Raw genomic sequence first — 23,126 nt, 5'->3', positions numbered from 1 at the left:
TGACAACATACTGTTATAACATTTAGAACCATGATTTGATGAAAACTTGAATCAAATCATTGTTGTTAAACAGTGTGAAATAACATGAGCAACACCTCCAACATAAGTCAAGCAGGTGTGTAGAGTATACTGCCAAATATGCTTCAGTGAGCAGGAAATAATATGAGCCATAAGGCTGTAGAACCTGGAGACAGAGGAGTATACGTGGGTATTAGTATTAATAGGCACAGTGGCTTTACTTTAGAATGAAGATCTTCTGACATGAGTTTTTCAATTCATGGCCATAATCCCATAACAAAGAAGCCTACTTTAAAAAAAGGCATTTCTGTTAACAGATGCAGAAAAAAATCTGCCCAGCAACAAACAAGACGGAATTACATCGACAGGAAAAGTTAGTTTCAAAATAAGGCAAGCTTATTGCATAGTACTCGGTACACAGTGATCCTATTTCTTTAGTTGAGCGCTGGTGGTGCCTGAATGGGTGAGGCACTGCTGCGGGTCTGAGCTCCACACACATTTGCACACAACAGCACGGACACTCCCATCGCTTCCATGGCAACACAGCACTACCAGAGCCTTTTCCGAGAGGATCCCTTGATTATTATTATCATCAAGAGCTTGACAGGACAAGATTGTCTTGGATGTGTTTTGAATGAAATATCTGATTTGGCCTTCAACATTTCACATCACAGACGACCGGGATGGTTGCCTACCAGGTAATCAGGTAGCCACAGCAGATCTATTTTCAGGTGGGTTAGAATGGTGTGTTGGCCTGCCAGTACGGCTCAGCATACAGTGCATACACCAAAAGTGACATACACGTGAATAAGCAAGGTCCGCACATTATCACCAGAAGTTCCCTGCACAGGTGATACACACCTGTCCAAATCACAAGTTTATGTCAGAGGCACGTGGCTTTGACCAACTATGACTTCCAATCTGCCCCTCTTGGGCATTCTCTTCTCTATGCTAACTCCTACTGCTGGACCATGATGGCAGTTGGAGCCAAACAGGAGTGAATGGTGTGTAGCCATGCTATGGCAGTGCAGGGTGAGAAGGAGTCTGCAGCTGAAACGCCATCTTGTCAGCGTTTAGCCTGCTTGAAGCCTCTGAAGCAGGAGATTTTAGAGATTCCCACAGTTTTGTTTATTTTTTTTTTAAAGCACCAATTCTTGCGCTTAGGACTCGTTAGAAAAAAAACTAGATAAATGTCTTGGGCACAGAGTTATGGAGCATGGACAACATGGACAAAGGCCTCAACTGCTGTCCTCGTTAGTTTGTCCCTTATTGTCATGCTCCTTCTGTGTCTCCGTCTCAGTCTGTCCATTATTCTCATGCTCCTTCTGTGTCTCTGTCTCAGATTGTGCACCTTTGCTTGATTTCTCTCCCTTCGTGTCCACTTCTTCTTTGTCGCTTCCTTTCTGTCCGTCTTTCTCTCCATCCGTCTCCCCATCTCTTTCCCCGTCTTTCTCCAGCTCTTCCTGGTTCTCGTCGGTGTTCCCTGAGTCACTGCTGGCTGCGGAGCTGAATGAGGGAGAGCTCCTACACACACAACAACAAACACCACAGTTAAACCCTAATGCAGTTTAATATTAATGTCACCTTCACATTTTACATTTCAAACTGACATTTAACCAGATGTATGCTCCCTTGGATTAAAATCCATAAATCAGATACAGCTGAACAAATTCTCTTCTCTTACTTTCTCTTCAGACTTCAGACCATGTTTTTTTTAATAATACACAGTAAGAGATGGGTGTCAATGTATCTGTGACTGCAACATGCAGGTACATTTCCCACTCATCTCTGCTGACATGTAAAAGCTGTGGATGGCCCACTCATCTCTGCTGATATGTAAAAGCTGTGGATGGCCCACCCGTCTGTGCCGTTGGCCCCTGAGCCTTTGATAAGTCTCCTGCAGGTCTCCATCTGCACGTCCAGCCCCCGCTTCATGCTGCACATCTCCATGTACTCGTGCAGGTGGCGGTTCATGTCATTCTTGGCAGTGGCCAGCTCCTCCTGAGGACACCGGGAATGAGAGGAGGCTGGAGTTAGCGGGTTTGGGTTAGCAGAGGATGAGGGAAGTGTTGGAGGATGAACTTAAAACTGTACATGTCAACTGTACAAATCAAACATTTTAAATAAGTCCTTCAACTGCTGTGGTAATTTTTCTAGTCTTAGTATTCTAATGGTGGGAGATGGTCTGGCATAGAGACTTGTCTGACCCATACATGCTCAGCAATGCCATAAATGCTAGACCTCAAAGTGTCTGAGGACATGCAATTTAACTATGCTAGTGAATTCATGGGAATCCCACTTAACATCTATTTAGGGTGTTTGCCAATGTCAACCATATAATATCACCTCTTACAAAGACCCATGCAGATGCACCCCCCTTTTCCCAACACAGTCTTGTATTTCATCCATATATTTATTAATTGCATTTGCTTTCTGTGTATGCACTAGCACTCCATGGACATGCTTCTCCTGGGTCCTTATAGGAGCTTTAGGACACTCTGCCAGAACGCACTTAGTTGAGTATTATGGCACTCGGTGGGGTGATGTTGGGACACATTCATCTAAGAGCACCACATCACGTATGGATCAATGGACCTCCACTCACCTCAATCTGTCCCATGGTCTCCTGGTATTCCTTATCTCTGTCCTTGAACAGCGTTTCAGTCTCATCAATCAATCTGCCAATACTCGCATCATTGGACACCTAAGAGAAAAAAAAAGAGCTTTGTTTCTGACTGCAGAATAAAGCTATGCACTCAGTATACAAATGCATCACAAACCTCACAAAAACAGTACGGCTGTTTTGGCCGAAAAGTCTACAGTATTATATTTATCAAACACCGAACGGCTTTACATCTCTACTAGATAGATAACAGCAAACAGGACCGAAGAGATACTCAGCAAAGTGCCTGTATCAAGAGATAACTAGACAATCCTCACATCCACTATGTAGGCAATTACTGACACTCTGTAACCAGACACTTTCCTCTCTATCTATTGTTATAAAAACGCTTTACTGGCTTAAGGTTTAATAGATGATGGGATTCTCTGGAGAACTATTGATTTGAAGGCAGTATATGCCCTCTAAAGCTGCTTTCAGTTACTGTGTCTGGGGCGTCTCCCTGGGCAGCGCAGGCCATGGTGCCGGGGGCGTTGTAGTTGCAGAAGTCCTCCCACAGCAGCAGCGTCTCCTCGTTCTCCTCCCAGGTCAGACTGTCACAGTCGTCGTCAAAGTCAAACGTTTCCCGCCTGGCAACAGAGGAATTATCTGAGACAGTTCTGTATGCAAGAGAGAAACACAGAGAGGTAGAGGGAAAGGGCAAAAGGAGGACAGGAAGGAGAGAGGAACGTAAACACGTAAAATGTTCCTGAAGGGGGGATTACAGGGCAACAGAAGAGGGCAGCTCACCAAAGAGAAGACACAAACACAACCTGATCCGAGACAAGAGCTGACTGTAAGAGAATATGTAGCAGTATCAGCTAGTATCTGGATTGGTGGGGGATTTATGGAGTGAATGAACATCTGCTGTAAAAGTCAGACCCAAAATATGCAATTCCCCCTCATGACCACATGGTGGCACCACATGATAAAGTTAAAGATTCTACTCTTGCACACACAACTCGTTGACCCCTTTATGCAGCCAGCATTCTGGACAGCTACCTGGCGCGAGAACGCGAGAACAACTCGGGTGATATTACATTTTTTTTTACAGCTCAACTTCCATTCAGTAGGATGTTTTCAGGAGGATGAAACAGGAATAGGACGATAGAGGAATAGCGAGAACGCTAACACATATTCTTACGAATACAACACAATGGCTGGTTTATGTTTATTATGTCTATACATGACTTTATGTTTATTTCCAGAAAGGTTCCTCTGTCCACTCACAACTGGTTGAGCATGCGTTTCATCTCGTCGGTGATGTTGACAGACCCAGGCCTCTCCTCTTCTTCTGGCAGGGGCCCCTCCAGGGCTAACGCTAGCTCCAGCTCATGGCCTTCCTCGTCAGACACAGGCTTGGGCTCTTTCTTCCTGCACACCATGGCCCCCTGAGAGAGAGACACACACACACACACACACACACACACACACACACACACACACACACACACACACACACACACACACACACACACAAACACACATTCAATGAATTTGCCATGGTTCACAGGATTGTGCAAGCGATTGACAACAGCGATCGTGAAATTTGCTTGAAACTGACATTATAAAACTGAATGTTCACATGACTTTTCAGAAACACCAAGCCTATTGGTATTTAAGTGATAAATACCAATAGCCAATACCTACATACAAATGAAACATTACAATTTCCTCCTAGCTATGGGATCCCTGTCTGCATGAATGATGTTTAAAACTACACTAACAAGTGTATTCTCTAGTTAACCATCCATTTTAAACAGTATTGCAGCATAGCCAAGGAATACATATTGAGAGGATTCCCTCCACACCCAGAACTCAAACACAAGCTGACCATTGTCAGGTGGTACAGCTACAGCAGGTATGCCTCCTCATCTTATCGTGCATCCTTAGCGCTTTACTTCTGGATCCGGCCCTCCCCCCTATGTACAGTGATGTACAGTGAGTGTACCTTGCTCTGGTCTGGAGGTGCCCTGGAGGAACTGATGGGGAACATCTTGCTCATGTCCTGTGAGTTCCTCTGCTGGGCCACGTCACACAGCTTAGCGGTGATGTCGATGCGTCTGCAGATGTCCATGTCCACCTTCATCGCCTTCTCCTGGATCTTAGTGTCCAGATCGGACATTTCCTAAGGAAATTGGATAAGGGAATGTGTTAGACATGAACTGGTTAGTTTAAAGCACTGTATTTTAGTGTTGCAAAAGAAGGTCTTAAGAAGCGGTGACAGTCAGCAAAATCAGTTGGATGTTCTCATGAAAAGCTTATTTGACAATCAGGACAGGTACTGTGGAACAAGAGGGGATGCAGTTTGCTACATCTAAGAGCCTGGATATTAACTGAACTCTTTAGGTGTTCTTACAAAAATGAAGACAGAAACTATCCTTATACAATTACTAGTCCTGATTGCAAAAGTGAACGACTTAAAATAGTTGTGAAAATGACAGGGAAACTGTCTGTAGCCACTGCCCATGCACTGAACAAACTGCATCTCACAGACTGAAGCAATGGCATCAGCAAGACACCAAGCAGCAGGTGAAACCACTTCAAACACGATGTCTGCTACCAGAGCACTGTTTCAAAAGCCCTCAGCACTCATCGCATGCTAGATTAGCACGCTTGTGGGTTTTTTGAAACAGCACTGCATGGTGGGACGTTTTGACCACACACCATAGCATTATGTCTGACTGGGAGACACACCATAGCAGTGTGACTGATTGGGAGACATAATGCACAACACTCAATGTGGGTGGGTTAGGAGCTTGCTAATGTGGAACAGGATTCAGCCAATTCAGAAATGCTCAATGTCAAGTGACAGTCAGTGATGTGGGAAATAAACACATGTGCTTTGAGCAATCACCACGCAGATAGCTAGCTTTGAGCAATCACCACACAGTGTGTGCAGGAACACCCCTGATCAGGGACAGAGCAGTAGTCTGGGATGTATGTGTCTCCACTGCACTGGGATGTACTGTAAACTCTTCCACACTAGTTTTGCTTTTCATTTTGGGCGGGGGTTGTCAAATGAGCCGGAACACTTTTAACGTCTTACTTTCAGCTCCTCGTTTCTCCAGGCGGCCTCTAGTTGACTTAAACGGGGAGCCCTAGCGAGCCGCTGATTTTGCTGCTGAGGATCCTTTAGTATAAGTAATAACAAATAGACATCCCTTCACACACACAGGGCGGCCATCATGGGTCAAAGTTTACAGTTGCACTAAAACAGATGAAATAGCGCTGAATCTCTTTGTCACTTGTCAAGATGCTACGGCTCAGACTCCTAAGTGCTAACAGATGGCATTGCTTCAGAGACCCTAACCCAGAGGGAGCCATAAAGAGTTAAACACTGATCAGGGCGTGGCTGTTGCATTATGGACATTCAGCGGGGGCTTCGGGTAGCTCCTCTCCCTGACTCCATTACTCTGTTCATGGCAACAGTCAAGGCATTGACACGCTGGCTCATAAAGGAGTGGCTGATACACAGCTGTGGTTTACGACTAGGAGAAAGTCTACTGACCATGACCAAGCAATAGGCATCTGTGCTGCTCAAGTGAGCTAAGATAATGTTGCCGTTCATTTGTTTGTTGCTAATCTTCCTACCTTTATGCTAAAATTCGCCTCACACCACAAGAGGCTTGGTGTTATTGTTAGCAAAAAAAGATGCCTCATCCTGATAACACTACATCTCCATATGAAATACTTAGCATGTGAAATGGACGCTCTTGGACAAACATTTGAGCATTCCTGTGTCCCTCTGAGGGAGCGGTGAAACCCTATACCTGTGCGTATGCTGATGCAGAGATAAAGGATAAAGGGGGGGGGGGGGGGGGTAATGGAGAAAGCAAAGCCTGCTTGTGAATGAGGAGGGTGCTGCTCACATCTGTCATGAGGCTCTTGAAGACCACCAGCTCTGTTTTAAGACGCTCAACCTTCACTGAGAGCTCCTCCTGGACGGCATCCGATTCATGGGCATTCTGTGGGAGGGCGGGAGACGCAGAGCATCAACAGGGCGGACATTTGAGGACATGTTATAAAAATGGAAAAAAATGTCTTTCAGGGTAAGACTTGAAACATCTTGGCATCTGTGGCAACACCAAGAGTGTAGCCAACCCTCCATACTGTCCTAGGTGACCTCTATAAAAAAGTATTTGGTTAATTTGTTTTTCACACACTGAAAAAAGTCATATATGATCCCCCTTTTACAACTTTTAGTATCTTTGAGCAAAGTCGGCACTCAGTATCACTGACCCCATGTACCTGTGGACACTGGCCAGCTATGCACCATAAATAAAACAAGCTACTACTTGAACGCAGACCAGGAATGCACGGCATTTAGCATCCACTCAGAATGGCTTTCCCCAGCACTGCTGACCCAGAGGCAGGTGAAGGGAGAGCTACAGTAAAGGGTATTGATCCCCAGTCATCAGCAGCACCAACGCTCAGGGCAGCATGTCTGTGTCTATTAACACACACAGAGGAGGCTGAGAGTCATCATGACCCATTATCTCTGCTAGTGTTAGAGTACGTGGGTGGGAGAGGAAACACCTAACAGGTCAATTGAATGTGTCAACTTTGAGTCATGCTTTTGGAATATGTAAAAGTGGATTGGTCTGAATTTGCATCCAAAGCGTTTTATCAGTTTTGGGGCTGGGTACAAACGTTTGCATATTCAAATGTGTTATAAAGCTGATGTATTGGTTAAGGATGCGATGGACATAGAAGGGGTTGTTTTCTGTGGGATGTGAAGAATACGCAAAGCAACACAACTGCAGTCAAATTCAATTGCTGTGAGGAGGATGGATGGATGGATGGATGGATGGAGTTGACAGTGAGAGATTGATGGATGTCCCCACCTCCTGTAATGTCTCCACCATAGACTCCATCTGCTGCCGTCTGGACAATTCCTCCTCCCATCTGTGAAGGCACACACACAAACACACACAGACCCGCAAACAGAGCCCTTTAACATTTGAAACATACAGAACAAACTGCTCACAAAAACAAATGATCAAAAACAATCTAATCAAAGTTGTAACATTATTTATTAATTTCACGTACATCGGTTTCTAAACCTTAGTGTTGTAACTTCTTTCAGGTAGTTCAATGAGTCTCCCACGTGCCATTTCCTACAGACCACATGTTTTGTGTGTATCAGTAAGTGTATCCTCTGGAAACAGATCAGTGAACAATGAAACAAATGAGGCACCTTACAATTACAAGTGAACAGGACACAAACACTTTCTCTCCCTTGTTGTGAATGGATACACAAGTCTTTACTCGCAGTTGCCATGGCAGTGTAAGTGCACAACAAACCATGTCAGCAACTTCATAAACCTGAAGGGAACTAGGCGTCTTCAGCCACTACTAATTCAAGTCATTAGTGTCCTTCTCTCTTGTTTGGTGTTGTCAAGCTGAAGGTCATGCACTAGACTCCGTCATGGCAGCGGTGGCAAGGGTTTTAATTGCATCTGTGATTAACATGAGCTTCACTGCTGTGTAATCAAGGACAAGGCATCTTTCTCAGTGTGCTCCCAACTGACGTCAGCCAAGATCCATCCTGGCAACAACTACATTGGACGGTGAGGTCACTTCCTATAAAGGATTAATACATCACTTCCTTTTCAAGGTGACAGACATTAGTAAGCTAGTAGCAACACATACATAGCTGACAGTTCCGAATGGCTAGCTTACCAACAGTCAGCCAAGTAATTTCCGCTATGCTTAAAACCATTCAGCAAAATTGAATTTTGACTCAGCGCCCAGATCTTGGCATCTTTGAGGACTCTCAAGAACACTGTCAAAGCCCAGCCTGTGGTCTCTCCACCAGACAAGGTTCTTTGCCCAGTAAAGTCTGGCCTGTCTGCTAACTGAAAGATCTGTTCACCGAAGACTGGTTCATCCTCACTGCTCCACTGAGTTGATTACCTGCAGAGCTCTATTCGTTTCTCTCATGCTCCATAGGATTACAACTGCTCTCTGATCAGTCTTGGGAAGCCTGTGTGTGGCGATGGACTGTCAGAGCCCACTAGCATCAAACAGACTTGCCCAGTACCCCAGTAAGTAAGTGCTGACAAGGAACAAGGTGGTGCCATTTGTAAAGGACAGTTAACCACATTTGTGTTTCACTTGGTAGATTAAGAGGTACCCGCCATGAAGCAAAAGCATTGTTAGCCAATTGATAAGGTACCTTAATGAAGGCTTCAGTGTGGAACATCAGATCAAAGGGTGTAATAAAACTACCGCAGTAGATATACAAATGAGGTAAATGGTTCAACAGGACAATAACAAACAGAAAACATTCAAATCAGCTTAACCAACACTGAAGTCCACTCAAGACATTTGCAGTCATGTTCACAACACTGCCTATTTGACATAGATTGCACAAAGGTCTGCATCCCCATTACAGGGAGGTCAGACATTTGAATCCCTGTTATTTTTCAAACGCAACGACTAACAAAAGTCAATTAAGCAGACACACAGACAGAGAGAGAGAGAGAGAGAGAGAGAGAGAGAGAGAGAGAGAGAGAGAAAGAGAGAGATAAATAGAGAGCGAGAGCAGGAGTGTATGATGTGGACATGTGTGTAGCATTTCCGGCTCAACAGTGTGATCAGACTAGAGAAGGGTGGCAGCTGAGACTCCCTCTGCTTCCCTTGATCAGTGGAGCTGACTAGACAGCCTCTCAAGGTCAGCAGGACGTGACGTGACTCATACACGGACACTGTGTTACAGGACAGGACATACTCAAAGCGCCGCTAACTGCTCAATCTGATGAGGACTTTAAAGTGCTTTTAGGGAGCTCACTGTCAAAACATTGGTATAGCAAACCAGAAACAAATACAATATGTGAAACAGTGTTAAGTCCTCTAAGTCAGTCTTAAACTGGGCCAAAAGATCCACTTAGGAATACCGAGGCTATGGAATATAGCCAATATGTCATGCAAGAGAAGACGGTATCCATTCCTCCTCTGGGGCATAACCATCCTATCTTCCCTATCCTATTGAAGTCACTTTACAATGCTCGGGGGAGAGAAAATGATCCCTTACATCCTGAAAAGCCATTCAAATAAGTTCTAAAACATTCTGCTGAGACCATCTGAGTCTTTTCAGACACACATGCTTTCTGTTCCCCTGTCTCACACAAGACAGCTTGGGAGAAACAGATAAATGAGTGTCCTGTACATACAACACAATGCTCCTTAGACCTGACTGCTGCACAAAGGATGCTAAGCTATTGGGGTTGCCCTTGTGTGAAACTAGAGCAGCTCGTACAGAAGCCCAAGAGAGTCAGATAACACAGATCACAGGACCTGAAAAGCACAGGAATGTTGGGTAAATATGAGCAGCAGATTCACAGATCGTGCTAAGCTACTTCACACAGACATGACTGTGAGTTAGCACTGAGGTCATCCCCATGACAACCTGGCCAAAACCTTATCCTTACACATTAGAGACCAAGTAGGTGGAAAATGCATGTAATGCGTAACTACAGTGCGTAACTGTTCGTTTTTTCATTTCCTTCATGACTAAGTGTTGAATTGAGGGGCTTGTCTGTGTGACTAAGGCTTAGGCTCGTAAAAGTTTGGAGGTTACTGGAAAGGCTCAGTGTTGGTGGAGCAGATCAAATCCGTCAGTCAGGCGCTACAGCGTTAAATCACTCCGCAAACATGTCTTAAGACACGATTCCTGGACAACCATGGGCGTGTGAGACGACACAAAACACAGTTGCGTGGAAACATCATTACGTATGAAGATGGATGCCAAGCAAACTAGCCACATTAACCAAACAATATCAACCACTCCTGTGTATCTCAAATATGACAAGTCAGTGACAGGAGGCTCAGCCATTATGAACCATCAGCTATTCATTTTGGCCTCGCAACAACAACTTGACAGCCACGGCCCTGACAGCGGTGAACTAATGGAGCACCACTGGGGGAAAGGAATGCTCTGCAAATGAACAGCTGACAAAGTCAAACACCTGAGCTTGTCATGCTTTTGAGTAGCTTCATATATAAATCAGCCCACTACACTAGATAGTAAGAGCCATGTGGGTTTGCTGTGAACGTGCATGTTGCAGCACTGGTGGCAGATTAAGGGCACACCCTAAGACTGACCTTTAGCTCTTCAACGGTTGGAATTCATAACCTTTATTGTGTCACAGGCAGTGCTTTCCCACAAAGCATTCTAGAGCAGGGACAGTATTGGTGTACGGCACAAAGAATGAGGGTTAGCCTAATCCTCACCTTGGCAGGAAGCGTTAACAAAATCAAAAGATCTGAGCAAGACACAGAGAATGTATTCTACTGGGGCCAAAACTACTATAATTGCTGAGTGTTTAGCACGTGCTGTTACACCTTTTTTACTTTGTCAGTGATACTGTGCACTCATGTTAAAACTGAACATTGCTTTGATGTATCAACGTGCATTCATTTTGTGATTTCATTTGTGTAAACATACACATTTCTCATGTAATAGTTAATAATGCTAGTTTGTATTTCTATGACTGACCTCTAAGAACAACTGTATTTATTTCAAAAGTTCATACATTCCTTTAACCGGAAGACAAATGAATCGTTACTCAGAGTTGCTGATGAAGGCATTCTCTTTACCCTAGGCCCACCATAGATCACAAGGACAGGCCAAGTCCAAAGAATCTTAAAAAAACCTCTGGCATTAAAACTATTTGGGTTTCTGAAAAAAACAGCATCCCTTTAGAGAGACTGCTTTCTGGCAGAAGCAGTGAAAGAAATTTAGCCAAATTTAGCCAGCCAGAAGAGAAGGGCCAAAAATAAATGATATTGCTTTGACCTATGGAACTGCCTCTAGGCACTGTCAAAGGGCCTTAGCCCTGCACAGGAGCCCAACTCTCCCTTCAGCCACCTACTAAATCCCTTCAGTCTGGGCCAGCCAGCCGGGCTCTTCTGAAAACATTTGGAGGAGCATATAATGACAGTTTTGGTGCTAAGGCCTGGCTTCTGATTTACAGAGAAGGGAAACAGCTGCAACCTAAGTTGGACATGTGAAGGTATCCACCGGTGCAGTGGTAGTGTGTAACTGGCCCCTTGGTTTATACTCAACGCCTCCAAAACAACTGTTTCATGATGGGACATGACAACACAAATAGTGGTTTGTATCTTCCAAAAGTAACACAACTCAATTAAACCACAGTATTCGTTCAAAGCAGTGGGCAAGGCTATGCTGAAGACCCTTCTCTCTTTCTCTCTCTCTCTTACACACACACACACACACACACACACACACACACACACACACACACACACACACACACACACACACACACACACACACACACACACACACACACACACACACACAGCTTCCTGATCAATGGGAGGCAAGGAAAAAAAAATCTTCTCATGCAGTTTACTGCTAGCATACTGACGTAGACTACACATAGCTGTTAGATACCTTACCAAGAGGTCCTCTTTAAACCTGGCTTGCAGAGAGCACATGGATGGCTTCACACCATACTGCCGTTGCTGGCTTTCATTACAGACTGCGTTTGCCTGAGAAAACACTATTTATCTCATTCTGGCATACACCAACAGAATCTTTCTCCTGTCTGTCTATGTTTAAAGGCAAAGGAAAGACCAAAGGGGCACTAGGGTCTAATGGTAATGGCCAAAGATTGTAGGTTGAGACCTGGAATGTCTGTTTTCACAAGCGCAACACGTTTCTGCTGTGATTAGCTTGTTGTGGAACCACCCCTCCCAGAGGGTGCACAGCTGTGCTGATATACCCCAGAGCTCGATCAGGGCCAGGTCTACTCCAGTGTCCGCTCCTACCTGGGACTCATGCAAATGGCCTTCTACCTGCGCTCCATATCTAATGCTTATAGGGAGGAAATGCAGGAACAGACACACTGCAATCATATTATGACAGGCCTGTTTGTGTGGATGTACCAGGCCAACACAACCTGCAGCATCAGATAGATGTCTTATACAACATAATGAGCCGGACTGAGATATCGGTGCTGGTGTATCAACTTCAACACAAGCAGCCAGAATAGCCATCAATAAAAAAAACCTTGCTGAATATTTAAATAACTCTGAAATGACTGCCTTATCTTGCACGACAACATCCGCTGTGTAAAATAAATTCTTGTGATCTTTCAATTTGCTGACCTTTTAGATTCCCTCTGTACTGTAGTTTGCATATTACAGCTGACCAGACCAGTTTAACACGGTAAGCTGTGACCCAGTTTCAAGTGAGGGGCGACAGAAAGATATGAGAAGATGGGAGGCAGAAGAGCTGCATGGCAGACTGCATGTCATTGATCTCCCAGATACGGGTCAGTAGATTGATAGTAGGACCCTCCTGGGAGTGCTGCCCTGGTCCATTACTCTGCTGCTGCTGCACATGTGTTTCCTGAGAGCCAGGAGAGAGACGGTGAGAGCCCAGGCAGGAGGAAAGATCAATACTTAGACATGCAACACTACAGGGCCTTCCGGCACGCCATCAGACTATCACTATAGTGTGGAGACGGGCCAATTCTGAATGGAGGTGTATTGTGCTCGAATGCAATACAGCTATATACGTGCCACACCAAGACAGCAAATCCAAATCATCAAATAATGTGTCTGTGGCTCAACTGGTAGAGCAAGGTGCCAATAACACCAAGATCATGGGTTTGATTCCCAGGGAGCCCCATACTTATTGAACATACATCTGAACGCTTAGTTGTTTTGGATAAAAGTGAATGATGTAAGTGTAATGCCATAATGTCACTACAATGTATATACTTGGTGGGGAACTGTGTTGTTTCAAAATGGCAACTCTATGCCAAAAAAGTATAATGGCTGAAAATGAAATAAATAAAATAAACAAAAAATATTTCACACAATGGCATTATCATTTAAATAGCCTCCCGGTGCATTCAGGTCGTTAACAGCTGTCAGTGATTTGTTTAATGGCTGTTAAAGGTGAGGAATGTCTGTGTGAAAACCTGTTGTACTAGCCTGACATTTAGCAAAAGAGCATTAAGGTGCTGGGTAATTATTTCCTGTGAAGCCACAGAGGGAAAGTGGTAGTGAGAGTGTACCAGTCAACCTTCTCTTACCCTCTTCTGCCCCTTTCACTGTGACTGTGGCCTCTGTTTGGCCACTGTACTGTAAACATGCATGTGTTAACTCTGGCCCTTATGTAATTTATCCATCCTGTCAACCTCTCAGACACACACGCACACGTACACACACGTACACACACAGACACAAACACACACACACACACACACACACACACACACACACACACACACACACACACACACACACACACACACACACACACACACACGCACACACACACGCACACAGAAACAGTGAAACTGTTGAATGTTTTCTGCTGAATTCCTTTAAAATCCTTTTATAAATGCACCACCTTGTCATAAATCTAAAATAAATCAGACGACTTCACATTCCTCTACAAATTTCAAAATGTTCCACTAAAGAATGTCTCTAAGCTACACACTGAAGTGTATTTGTGCAATTGGCCTGCCTTGTTTGTTTGTGACTTTAAACCTAATTGGATGTATTGCATAATGCATATGCTACTCTAATGTCCATAAAATGGGTCCAAAACAGCACGCATGGCTGAAGACCATTGAGTAAAGTCAACCATGTGAACACAGATGGGATAATTGTTAGATAATCAAGAGAGACAAGACAATGAATTAAGTCTTTCATAAAATTTGGACAACATTCCCAGTGTGTGTGCGTGGAAACAAACCCTAACTGCTATCTTATCAAAACTTTGAAAGAGGAACACACTGAATGTCAACACCCTTTTAGAAGATCCCTCAAACCTACACCCGCACGATAGAGTTTAATCAACAGGCCAATGAGAAAATATGTTATAACGAAGCACACAGATTTAATCTAATCAACAAACCTCTTGTTTCCTTCTGCAAAACACTGCCTGGATGAAATACACAAGGAGCACCACACACTTGTGTCAACAAACCTGTTGTTTGTGCACAAACTCATATGAATTCCCTGAAAAGTGAAAAGTGTTACAAAATGTGCTTTGAACCACCTCCAAATAAGGCTATAAAACCATGAGGGTGAGGAGGTGGAGTAGAGAGAGGGAGGGGGGTTCATGATCTCAGCTGCTTGGGTGAATCATATCAGAGTGACTGAATGGCCATTTGTGCTGATTTGAATGCCTTTTTGCCTATGGGGAATGGACAGTGACCCAGAAGGGCCAGCTGTATCTGGCCAGGCTATCACAGAAGGTCCCATGGGCTTGGGGTATTCAGGAGGCCCAGCTACTGGTCTTGCTTTACCAATAAGAGAACACCCACCCACACACACAGAGAATGACCTCATGAGGCTGCTGGTTCTGCTACCAACTCAACCGCTGCTGACACACACACACAAACACACACACTCACAAGACATGAGCTCACCATTAAGCCTTCCCAAATACCTCCGCTCCCTCCCCGATCACAGAGTCTGCATAAGGAATGTTGAGCCTGATTTATCATGGGTCAATGGATGAAGTGGGTGGGATGGGTGGAAACATCATGTTCGAAAAAGTGTGTGCTGAGACAAGGACTAGGCTTCCAATGAAACGCCCTGCCTCTAAGGAGAAAAACACGAGTTGATAGTAAAATGAAATACCGTGTGCACTAAGCCACGGCATCATGAAGAGTAATGGTCCTGGGAGACTGTGGCTCATGATGTATGGCCAGAGCTCAATCTAATTTCCATATGCCAAAGTGAAAACATGCATTCATAAAAAAACTAAATCAATTCACAGAGATAAAATATGGTCTCTCTCTACTGGAGGCAAACATGTCAAAACAACTTCTGGCCCTCAGAAGTTGAAATGGCAGCAGAAATGGTAGGTAGCTGGCTATGGTCATAACAGTGGTGCATCCATCAGAAACCCCAAATCTTGAAGCAGTCAGTATGCGTCACACCCATGGAGGAGTTCCCACAGAGAGTGTAATGCGCCAGACAAAGCATTCCAGAGAGCTTAGCAAAAATAGGGGGGAGAGCAGTACACGAGCGCACACACTCTCTACCAGACACATCCCAAACACACGCACACTCTCTCCCACACATGGTCCCATAGACCAGATAAGATGGGGTGGGTGTCTCTTGTGGGTTTAGTCACACCATCCATCCCAGAATATTACAAGACCTCAGATCATTCTGGGACTGTCCTAATGTTTAGCTCAGAACAACAGCACTTCAACTCAGTTATTCACTTTCAGCAGCAAGACTCCCATTATAATCAAGGCAAGAGCTTTGCGTGTGAAAAAAACAGACAAAATTGCAGAGTACAGCCTCTGCAAATAGACATGTAAAATAGAGATGCAAATAGAGATGTAAATAGAGATGTAAATAGAGGGCATGTCAGGCTGTGGGTCTGGACCATTGCCAAAGAATTTGGACTTAACAGTTTTGTGTTGCTGGGCAGCATAAGTAAATGGATTCCAACTTCCAATCCAAGACTCTCCCTGTTCTATCTTTCACCTCTGTATGTGGTCGGATGTCTATGATCAATCAATACAACATGTTCCATGGGGCTCCTGACAGGTCTTTGCATGAACCAGACTTCCATCCCAGCGGAGCACTGCTCATATAAAAGGATGACCGGCTGGCAGGTGGATGTGTCTGGCCTCTTTGGGCGCGGTGCCAGCTGCTTTGCCACTGCTGCTGCTGCTGCTGTTGCTGCTACTGCTGCCCACCCTGTCTGAGAACAGCTGAGGGCACTTCCTCCCGTCACAGCTGTGCCAGCCAATGGGATAAAAAAGGAAGAGGGCTGCCCAGGACAGCTCAGCTTATCTCAGCCCTCACACCGAACACAGGGCCACACTGATTCCCCCAGACAGGAGGGGGACACCAGACTCACTCAGAGACCACAGGGGGGATCAGTGAGCTGATGAATAAAGGTGATACTAGTCTCATGGCTAATCCCCACACTTCTAGGACAGGAAGGAGAATGAGTGTGCATTTGCCAAAGCTTTGTACGCGTAAGGCCAGAGGAACTGGGAACAAGGGAATGGCATGTTTTGTTAAAAACAACCCCAACAGCATCACAGTGCATTTGGATAGCCGCATGTGTGTGTGTGTGTGTGTGTGTGTGTGTGTGTGTGTGTGTGTGTGTGTGTGTGTGTGTGTGTGAGTATGAGTGTGTGTGTGTGTACGTGTGTAACCACAGAAAGAAAGAGTTCCTGAGCTCAAAACGCTATAGTTTCAGATGATCATATAGGTGTAATGCTTTAGGGAGATGGGGCTCTGATGAATGGCTATGCCACTGGTCTTTATGCGGCATCACTACTGTTCATTTCCTGATGCTGTTGGAGATCCTGAAGAATCAGAGGATATGATGAATGCCTGAGCCTTCAGGATACTGGGGGGAGGAGGCTGCTCCAATCCCTATGAGAATTTAGACTTTCTGGAAATGAATAGCAGGATGTTAAGAATGCTTAAGATATTTTCTCTGCCCTGGGCCCAAATAATAAGTTGCGTTGGGACATTTTGTACAAGAGAAGGGATGTGTAGAGATGAATAACAGTAATGCTTTCTCTAATTCTAACACAAGTAATACAAGTATCAAGCTGTCTCTTACTGCTACTGAGGTGATATGTGATGAATATACCTTTAGTGTCTCTTGTGATAAATAGTATTTCTTCTTAAAAGTGTTGATCAAACATTCCTTTATATACTGTATTATGGTGGCAAGTCTTATTCAAATGACAGTTGGGTGGACATGGGACATCTTTGGTATGAGATATTCTGCCATGTGTAAAAATGTTTACTGTTCTTGACATACCTCCCTAAAGTGATACAGGTTGTTTGTTTACAGATGGCTACTATAGAGCCAGAGATATGCTGTACACTTCACGCAGACCATACATCTGGTTGGTTTTGATAAAAATCCCCTTATTTTAGGAGTAATTACATTTTTAAACTTTATTTTAAAACTATGCAGAAAAAATACATTTTAAAATAGACAGAAGGGTTTTTTAATTAATCTGGAAAGGTCATAGAGAGAGAAAGTGAGGGACTCTCTCTCCTCTAAAGTAGTTTAATTAAATTATAAATTGATTGATTACGGAAATACCCCACTTGGTAGTCATTTGAGCTTATCAACATTTCAGAGCCTACTGGACGTAAGGAGAGTAAGGACAGTGACAGGCATACACTAACTCTGAATTATGCAGCATTTAAGATATACTTGATATTGATACTGAGGTGGGATACAGACAGAATTTGGCAAAACATAAACCTATTGAGATATTTTGAGTATGATGTTTAATTGAGGTAACTTCTTTTAATAGCAAATGGGTTAGAACACAGGAGTAACCACAGCTAGACCAATGCATTTTCAGCTGGTAAAGCACACTCACATAGGAAACCATTTGCAAAGTTGGATATGACTTATCATGAAACAACACACTGACGTTTGGCATGGTTAGTTCCTCTGTATGGCAGTCTGTGGCCTAAAATGGGAGTTAAATGTGTATAGTGTGTTACTATTGTCCATATTGTAATTCAGACCTAAAGACATCATTCCATAGCATGATGATCTCTGAAGCTCCTTCCCTCAAAGTTGTTATAAGCGTGTATTTTTCTAGTAGCCGAGATTATTACAATGTGTGGAAAGACTTTTGCCAAAGACATTTAAGGTCTACTTCACTGAACCATGACAGCCAAAGCACCATACTCACTTTCTTCTGTATTCATCTCTCTCACGCTTGACTTTGGCCAAAACGTTGTACAAGGCCCGCAGCTCTGGAGTGATGGTGTCAACCTGAACCCCAATACCATCTGGATACATCCAAGAAATGCCGGGGCTGTGGAGGGTTTCGAACCGTTCCCCATATCTTCTAACCTGGGTGAAATTCCATATCCTACCAGGATACCGCGACTGTCGGAGGTGTCCCGCAGGTGTCTGAAGGTCCAAGGCAGTGTCAAACGTTTGAGTGGCTTGCTCGCGACAGAAAAGTGATTTGTAGCGAGCTTGTTGTAAAGCCTGTTGTAGTTGATTCTCTAGTAACTTATTCCTGCGTTCTAATTCATGGACTTTGGCAAGGAAACAACGAAAGCGGAGGTTGAGCGTTTTCAACACATGGATGTTGGAACCCAAATCATTACGGAGGCCACTGGTTACCACTACACCAGGTCCGACAGCCGGGGCAACATTTACAGGGATTGCAGCAGCACCGGGAATGGAAGAAGCCTCGGGATAATAAATAAAAGAATTCATTTTATACCCTGGAAACATGGAAAATATGAAATAATCCAAACGTTTGCTCCTTGGGTTCACATTGACAAAAACTCAGTCTCTGTATTTCCGCTGGCCGTCCTATTAAAAAGACCACTCTCCCATATTGGTTTTATGATTCTTCATGGGGAATCGCAATGTTGCTCCCATTTCTATAGACACGGCGGTGTTAAAATAAAAGTAAACAAAAGCACAGAGAACAAAATAAGATATCCTACGTCAGGCTCCCATTGTCATGAGGGTATTCCGCTCCTCCGTGGCGACATGGTCATCATAGCATGTCCCTTTCGCCTAACAGCCGTTTATTTTACAACGCATTGTCTGCAGTATGATTTGCCCATTTTAAGGTTCATTGCGTATTGGGATCCAGCCGAAATCTTAGCCTCATTCCTACCGCAAATACTGAAGGTTGATGCCACTGCTGCTGCACGGACGTCTGGTCTTGACCGCTACACCGCTTTTCAAAACCAAGCCAATGTTGGTGGGATCAGATTTCAGTCGGTTAAAAACACGTTCTCTTCTTAACGCCGTTGCCCCGCCCTCTCTCTCACGGCCGGCCGTGACACCCCTTGGTTTTTCCCGAGTCCTGTGCTACTGCGCAGCATCTCGTCATCTGTGAGCTTTCCGTGAAATTAACCCCTGTCCATGAAGCTCAGTGCGTGGTGTATTCAAACTGCTGACTATTGGTAAGGGCTATGTCGGTCCACATTATCACACAGTACTTGTACAGTAAGAATTTAATTCCAGGAATCGGCTGAATAGGCTACATAACCCACGCGTTATTGATCAAGTCTGTAAGAAATTAAAATCCCACATTGTCGCCAAAATGCATTTTAGCTTTATTATTAAGATGATCCAAAAGCCAAAAAAAGAATTCAGTAATAATTTAACATTGTAGCAGCGGGAAATGAAAATGAATGCCCACTGTTTCGACTATTTTTCTCCGTAAACTCCAGCCCATGTATTAAGTTCCGCAGAGACAGCCCTTATTAGCAGTCCATAATAATGCGACTTTATCAGATCACCAAAACTTAGTGGTACCCTCACTGGTTACCAGAAACGGCTGTGAAAGTCAGTTCTGCAAGATTTGAACAAGAAATGTGAGTGTATTAAGGTTGAATAAAAGAAAAAATATCCTAAATAGTAGCCAGTGTAGTGAGTAGAGGTTCAGAGATGGAAGGAAAATAAACCAGAATGGATAGACAACATGGGGAAGAGGGAATCGACGTGTTTTCTAAACAAAAGATGCAGACTGTTTTATTCTTTCATCTTGAGAAGTGTAGTTTAATTGTTGTTGCAAGTTACCGCCTGTTACATGTCAGGGTTCACTTCGGTTAACAGATGGACCACAGTCCCGGGTTAGCTATGCATTTTAAAACTTGCAGCATTTTTTTTATTAATGAAAGAAAAAAAAAAAACCTTACACATGCGCATCAACTTGAAAACAAAACAAACAAAAAAAAATCAAACACACACACAAACACACACGCACAACCAGCATCAGGCCACAGCCCTTCCCACAAAATACAATCAGCTGTAGAACACCACCGCAAAAGCCCAGAAACATAGTGCATGACACAGAACAACTGAATTCACAATCCTGTGATGCGCCCAGTAGGAAACTCAAAAACCAAAAAAAAAAAAGAATAATAATTACCAGGGGGGCAGGGGAAAGAAAAGTCACTTTTGAACAATGTAATCAAAACCACTCCCCCTCCAAAAATTACATTTCTGAAGAGTTACTGTCAGATTTCACCTTCAACACCTTTCAATCAGAACAGCACTGGTGACTTGTGTATTAAATGTTACAGAAAAATGTAATAACTGCATCTTGTTTTATTCTTAATTCTTTTTTTATGAACTCGTCAGACTACACACAGATGTTTCCTGGTTGGAGAGTTAAAGTTGAAGATGCTGTAGAACAACCCATGGTGGAGATCAGGAGCAGAGCTCATTTTGTCTGCCTGTATGTATGTATATATATATATATGTGTGTGTGTGTGTGTGTGTGTGTGTGTGTGTGTGTGTGTGTGTGTGTGTGTGTGTAAGTAGCCAGGAGAGATTTTTTTTTTGGGGGGGGCCAGGGCTCTGATTGAACAGTGTCCCTGGTGGGTGAGGTGGGGGGCATGGAAAGGGTGTCTTGGAGGCGGAGGGCCATGCGGTGGCCAGCCTTCCACCACCCGTCTGCAGCGCCACCCCGCTCTGGAGCAGGGTGACAGCCAGTCCAGTGTGGGCGCTCAGCTGGATGCCATCAGGGCACAGAGTTCAACAGATCCTGCAGGAAGCCGTCAGGGTCTGGGATGTCCGAGAGCAGACCTGAGGAGGGGCATACACAACCATGAGAATGCTGTCTGGTCACATGTCAAACAGGGAGATGGCATCCACCCCCCAAGTTATGTGCCTTAGACTCTCAAGCTTATTTAGATTGATCTAAAACTCATTTTCTAGTTCAGAATGATCTCAAGGTCATCATTTTTCCAGTATGCAGTCAGAAAAAGTTTGTGATACTTTGATTTTATAACAAACTTAGCAACAAACTATTATTACAAACAAAATAATGGTTTAATCCCCAATGCCAAAATTCTCAATTGTGAGGTACTGTGAGAATTGCACTTCCACTGACCTACGACATCCAGGAACTCTGAGAAGGATTCAGCGGGCATGAGCTCGTCCTGGAAGGCCCTCAGCACCCGCTCCGAGGCCTCGAAGATGGGCATGTCATTGTGCCGCACATACTCCGCCAAGGAGAAGGACCAGCCTCCCTCTGTATTACTGGTGGGCACTTTCTGGAATGGGGGAAAGGATATAGAGAAATTGAGGAACAGTAAACATTAATATATATATACACACACACACGAAGACAAGCACACAACGCACGTATGCATACATGAACAAACACACGTTCACATTTGCACTCTGGCCAGTTTCTTTACATTTCCATTCAAGGGGTTTGAACAGGAAAACGTCCATCATTCGTGCTCTTTGGCTGGACTTAACACAGTACACATATCCAGGTGAGAGGGAGCTCTCTTACCCTGAACATGTCATAGATGAGATCCACCAGACCCCAGAAAAGAAGTGGTGAGCGGTACACTGCGTATTCCTTCACAGATTTGTCTGTGAGCCTAGGAGTAGGACATGGAAAAAAAATAAGGTTAGCAAATGGATTATTCGATTCTTTCCTTAAAGATTTCTGGTCATAACTTGAAATCCTCTAAAGCATTCTTGCAGTCTCCACTGAATTCCAAGAGTTTCACAGCATTCTGAAGGCGGCCCGATTTCCCCAGTGATTAAATGGTGCCAAGTGAGCCTTAATGAACAGAGAGCCTGACGATGCTGCTGAGGGGACAAACAACCCTAATGCAACCTGACAAGACAAACAGGCCCGCAGGCTTTCCTCATTAAGAACTGACCAGGCGCTGGTGCTCTGAAGTTAGAGAGCAATTACACAAGTGTTTGGGAAAGGCATAGACAGGGGGCGGGTACTAATTTCTTTAGCCCGAGTTAGCGGGTCAACCACAATGTTCTTGGAACTTGTTTGTTTGTTATGAATTACCACAATTAGCTAGCAAAGCCCAGAGGGTAATCTCAACATGAAATGAATACTCTCAAACTGTAAAATGTCACCTCAGGCTAGCCCCACTCTTGCCCCTGTCAAAGGCGGGGATCGTATCTGGTAATTTACGGTGACAAGAGATAATTTCCAAACACTGTTAATGACCTAAGAATATATCCATCAAGAGGCTTGTATAAATAATAACTTTGTATGAATCATGTGCTTATATAAGCAGGTACATGACTTTTCGGTGTTCCTGTGTATATGTGTAACTTTGATTATTAGCTACTGGCGCCACTTAGTCTGCATGTGTGTGAGACCTACATGCGTAAGTGAGGGAACCTCTTGTCTATGTTTGGGTGAGCTCAGAGGTGATAAGAAGGGTCGAACCGTGCTTGTTCAACCCAGCGTTAAATTGACACTCTTGCATCTCAGCAGCTGGGATGACACAAAGGGACTTTTAGTCGAGCTTGGCTATTCTTGTTGATGTTAGAAAGATTTATAGCGTTAGAGTTATATACAAAGTTAGATAAATTAGATAAATAAGTATATAAACCCTGTGCGATGTTAGTGAAATTGCTTCACATTCATCCTTGTGCTGTGAGTGAGTCTGATACCAATTGTTACTGAATAAATAA

The 23,126-nt window shown here is 44.0% G+C and overlaps 2 protein-coding genes across 8 annotated transcripts in view; both read right to left on the bottom strand.

Annotated features, from left to right (window-relative positions):
• Positions 1–82: 82 nt before the first annotated feature.
• Positions 83–19,379, bottom strand: iffo2a (intermediate filament family orphan 2a). Its single transcript, XM_080854625.1, has 10 exons — positions 18,376–19,379; positions 7,525–7,585; positions 6,550–6,645; positions 5,727–5,810; positions 4,629–4,805; positions 3,908–4,068; positions 3,123–3,297; positions 2,624–2,722; positions 1,877–2,019; positions 83–1,542 (listed from the first exon to the last, which is right to left on the bottom strand). The coding sequence occupies exons 1-10, from the start codon at positions 18,930–18,932 to the stop codon at positions 1,257–1,259; spliced, it is 1,839 nt and encodes a 612-aa protein (XP_080710751.1). The 5' UTR covers positions 18,933–19,379; the 3' UTR covers positions 83–1,256.
• Positions 19,380–20,201: 822 nt separating this feature from the next.
• ubr4 (ubiquitin protein ligase E3 component n-recognin 4) overlaps positions 20,202–23,126 on the bottom strand; it is a gene marked incomplete at its 5' end in the record, with an annotated part of 51,689 nt that continues 48,764 nt past the window's right edge. For all 7 annotated transcript variants that reach the window (XM_080854167.1, XM_080854171.1, XM_080854168.1 and 4 more), the window contains 3 exons: positions 20,202–21,248; positions 21,556–21,718; positions 21,967–22,057. In XM_080854167.1, coding sequence (XP_080710293.1) covers positions 21,184–21,248; positions 21,556–21,718; positions 21,967–22,057 — 319 coding nt within the window. In that variant the 3' untranslated portion in view covers positions 20,202–21,183. The remainder of the gene's footprint in view (positions 21,249–21,555; positions 21,719–21,966; positions 22,058–23,126) is intronic.

This window comes from Sprattus sprattus (genome assembly GCF_963457725.1).
Source record: "Sprattus sprattus genome assembly, chromosome: 16".
Lineage (NCBI taxonomy): Eukaryota > Metazoa > Chordata > Actinopteri > Clupeiformes > Clupeidae > Sprattus > Sprattus sprattus.
Note: the sequence above shows the minus strand (reverse complement) of the source record. Positions and strands in the feature narration are given on the sequence as shown.